The sequence below is a fragment of the Leucoraja erinacea genome, chromosome 20 (genome assembly GCF_028641065.1).
Source record: "Leucoraja erinacea ecotype New England chromosome 20, Leri_hhj_1, whole genome shotgun sequence".
NCBI lineage: Eukaryota > Metazoa > Chordata > Chondrichthyes > Rajiformes > Rajidae > Leucoraja > Leucoraja erinaceus.
In genome coordinates, this window is record NC_073396.1 from 720,001 (window position 1) to 720,485 (window position 485).

The 485-nt window shown below is 44.1% G+C and overlaps 1 protein-coding gene across 2 annotated transcripts in view; it reads right to left on the reverse strand.

Annotated features, from left to right (window-relative positions):
• Positions 1 to 283, reverse strand: part of gprc5ba (G protein-coupled receptor, class C, group 5, member Ba) — a 13,364-nt gene extending 13,081 nt beyond the window's left edge. Inside the window, exon 1 of one of the 2 annotated variants that reach the window (XM_055650960.1) lies at positions 197 to 283. In XM_055650960.1, coding sequence (XP_055506935.1) covers positions 197 to 245 — 49 coding nt within the window. In that variant the 5' untranslated portion in view covers positions 246 to 283. Of the gene's footprint in view, positions 1 to 192 lie in introns of both variants that reach the window. The other variant, XM_055650963.1, reaches the window with a different exon arrangement.
• Between the last annotated feature and the right edge of the window lie 202 nt (positions 284 to 485).

Genomic DNA, 485 nt, shown 5'->3' on the forward strand with positions numbered 1-485 from the left:
ACACACTCACACACACACACACACACACACACACACACACACACACACACACACACAGACACACACACACAGACACACACACACACGCACAGACACACACAGACAGACAGACAGACACACACACATACACAGACACACACACACACACACACACACACACACACACACCGCCGTGACAACTTCACACATTACCTACAAATCGCAGCCAGAAATTCACAGCGTCTGCAGGCAGCAAGAAGTTGCATCAATCCTCATCACAGAATGAGTTACAGTGTAAAATCCCAGCGTTTCGTCCGAATGAATTACAGTCTAATGTCCCAGCGTTATAACAGATGAAGTTACAGTGAAAAATCCCAGTGCTAGACCAGGATGAGTCACAAGTTTCACTGCCCTCCATAATGTTTGGGACAAAGACCCATCATTTATTTATCCCGGTTCATTTTTTTTTTCTTTTTTTTTTTTTTTTCATCTGCGTCTGTACTCCA